Genomic DNA, 3,249 nt, shown 5'->3' on the forward strand with positions numbered 1-3,249 from the left:
TTCAACAGTCTTCCTATCTCATTCAAATAGTTGCAGAGATATTTTAGGTTCATTAAAGAAAGTAAATTAGGTAAGAATTTTACAGCATCTTCCACCACCAGCTATTTATATTACAAGAGAAAACCTCCCAGCGAACATGACAGAGTTCTCATATAATACATGCCTGTGCCTACAGGTATGGAAAGGAGACATTTGGTTTTGAAGTAAGCATATCAAGCTTTAAATTGATATGTCTTCTCCACGCAGAAAGAGGCCCTGGCATTTGTTTTATGAAAAAACTGGGAAACTAGAAAGCTCTAAGCTATAAATCCTGCTGGAATTAATGGGAATGAGCAAAAATACAGGGTCTAGGGGAACTGAGGGAGAGAGGTTCATGCCCTGATCTCCAGTGTCGAACAACTTGTTCAGATTACGGGGAAAGGTGGAAACATTATGTAAAATTAGTACAGTTGTCTTTGATTATACTTAGCTGCTTCTTAATCATGCAATCGTTATTTGGAAGCATGACCTCACCTCTCATATCTCAAGTTAACTAACTGTGAACTCAGTCTAGTATTTGCTAGAGGGCATTTTCTTATCATATACCTTACCACCACAAAATTTTGACAGACTCATGAGGTGCATTTTTTTAAATGTGATATTTGGTAGTTTCCATTCTAGACACTTACTCCCAGTGGTCAATGTACTATGTTTAGTTATTTTTCTTATGATCATTTTGGTAGCTAGTTTGTTTTTCTTTGATCGCACACATTAGCGACTTAGTTGCACAGAGAAACAACATGTAGTTGTTGCATAGGTTCTTGCACAGCAGCAAATCACTTTCCTGATCTGATGCTAAAAAACATGTCTTCTTAAAGTACATGTTCATTTTCATGCTGTAAGCATTTTAGCATCATCCCCCCCAACCCATGTACCACATTCTGAACAGAAATTAAAAGTGTTTCTGAATTTTACAAGACCACTACATCATAAAAACTCTACCTTCTTTAAATTAACATTATTATAGTCTGATATATGGAAACAGATACTCCTAAAATACAATCATCCTTCTATTAAATTAACCTGCTTACAAGTCACTGCCATCATCATGACTCAGTTGCATTCCCCCTCCTGCAAAAGATATGTCAGTATTGCTAGGATACATATTTATTTGGAAAATACATTCATTGCACAGTCAGTATAAAGTCAATGTACTTGCTGTCAGGTAAACTTTATTGCAACTGTATTCCAGCTCCTGATTTGTGCAGTGAAGTTCACTGGCCAGAAAAATTGAAAGCCACAACCGAGGAAACATGACCGCCGCCAGTATCCCAAACGAAGCCCATGTTTATGGGATCTGATTTTTATCTTTGAGATAGCTGTAGAGTGCATCCAGTCCACCTTCTATAATCTGTGGCAGTGGTTTGGACAAAGGGTTGTGTGAAATATGGAACCCCTTATCCATTGGATTCCAAGCAATTTTGGTCAGTCTATGCAGCAAATAGAGTTCATCTGGGAGAGTCTGGATACAATTGTAATCAACATTTAGGAGTTCAAGAGCAGTGACTAAGCAGATAGATTTTGGCAAGGAACGGATATTGTTATAGTCAGCAATGAATATCTGCAGGTGGACTAGAAATTGGATACTGTCTCCAATGTTCTCAAGTTTATTGCAGCCTACGTGTAAAAAATCTAAGTTCCTCAATGCAAAAACACTTAGAGGAATGTAAATGAACCGATTGTTGCTAAGATTCAGCTTTCTCAGGTTTGTCAGTTCTGTGATGCTTGAAGGGAGATGGGAGATACGGTTGTGGGAAAGGCTCAAAACCTCCAGCTTCTTGCAGTGTCCAATTTCTGCAGGTATTTCAGTCAGGCAGTTCATATTGACAAATAAAATCTTCAGGTTTCTAAGCAGCCCAATCTCTTTTGGTAGAGATTTCATACGATTCCCACACAGGTTAAGCACTGCCAGTCTGTCAAGTGTGCCCAGAGCAGGAGGAAGGATCACCAGTTGATTGTGTGAGAGATTCAGTTTCTGGACCTGTGGCAATCCCCATAAAAAGTCAGGAACCCTTGTCATCCCCTTCATTATGAGGCTCAAACTGACATACTGTAGTCCACACTTCAAAAGTGTTCTTGGGTCTTTTCCAGAAAGAAGAGTTTCTTCCCACAGAGGTAGCTTCTGGCTTCTCTTCAGCAGCATCATGCTTTTCTTCCCTTGGCCCTTGGAGTTCTTTCCACCCATAAAACCTCCAGCTTTGCTGCTTCTGCTTACTGAAGCTGTGTTTTTGTTGCCTCCAATAATTAACACCTGCCAAAAGGTTTCAGTTTTCAAAAGAGTCGTAAAACAAGATCATCTCAGGAAGATGTGCAAAGACTTTGAAGGCCACCTTTCCTCTCAAAGAGCCTCAGCAGCTGCTAAAATAAGTTTCATTTCTCCAGGATGGGACTTGAAGATGTTTTCTTTGGTGTTATATGCTGTAATGACACACTAGCTACTGACACTTCTGAGCAAACTACTTCCATTCAAACTGAATGCCACAAGGCAGCTGTTACTGTCATTTTGTCTGTGGCTTTATTGGATAGATACGCATCCTCATTGCAAAGAGGTCACTGCAAAGCCATATATAACTTCACCATGTCAGCTTTCTTGGATTTCTGGTGCATGAGGTAGCAACAGGACAATTAGGAAGAGCAACTATAAAAAACATAGCGAGATGTCCCCCCCCCCCAGTAATGTTTATTCAGCTGAGGAACAACCTTCATGTTAATGTTAATGTTTACAGCAGCACCCGCTTCAACAGAGCTTGTGTTCTTCAGATAAATTTTGTTTTGTGGTCAGAGAAAAAACAAGACTTTATGGCACTTTTTTTGAGATTTTATGAAATCTGAAAATAGGAAATTCTGAGATAGCTTTTCTTTATGTCCTGCGTTCTTACATGTGAATGAATCTGATTTAATGCTTTTTGTCTTCTTAACACATACTTGTAGCTGAGATTTAGGAAGGAGTATGTACATTTCAATTTACCTTAGTCTGATCTGTAAATTATCCAAAGTCTTAATATGTACTTTCTCAAGTGACTTTAAGGCTCAGAAAATGATCTACACCCAAACAATATCAAAATATCCTGTCCATCCACCACCACCCAAACTCACTGTTATGTACATGTCTGCAGTCATAGCTGGTGGCTTCCACATCAGCAAGATAGCTATTCAATGTACTGTGCTAAATTCAATCCCTAAATTAGTTCAGCACCTTGGATATGTCCT

The 3,249-nt window shown here is 39.0% G+C and overlaps 1 protein-coding gene across 1 annotated transcript; it reads right to left on the minus strand.

The window, feature by feature from the left end:
- Nucleotides 1-563: 563 nt before the first annotated feature.
- On the minus strand, nt 564-2,456 carry LOC121917307 (leucine-rich repeat-containing protein 30-like). Its single transcript, XM_042443158.1, has one exon. It carries the CDS (start codon nt 2,222-2,224, stop codon nt 1,328-1,330), a length of 897 nt encoding a protein of 298 aa, XP_042299092.1. The 5' UTR covers nt 2,225-2,456; the 3' UTR covers nt 564-1,327.
- Nucleotides 2,457-3,249: the final 793 nt, after the last annotated feature.

This window comes from Sceloporus undulatus, unplaced genomic scaffold (assembly GCF_019175285.1).
Source record: "Sceloporus undulatus isolate JIND9_A2432 ecotype Alabama unplaced genomic scaffold, SceUnd_v1.1 scaffold_15, whole genome shotgun sequence".
NCBI classification, from domain to species: domain Eukaryota; kingdom Metazoa; phylum Chordata; class Lepidosauria; order Squamata; family Phrynosomatidae; genus Sceloporus; species Sceloporus undulatus.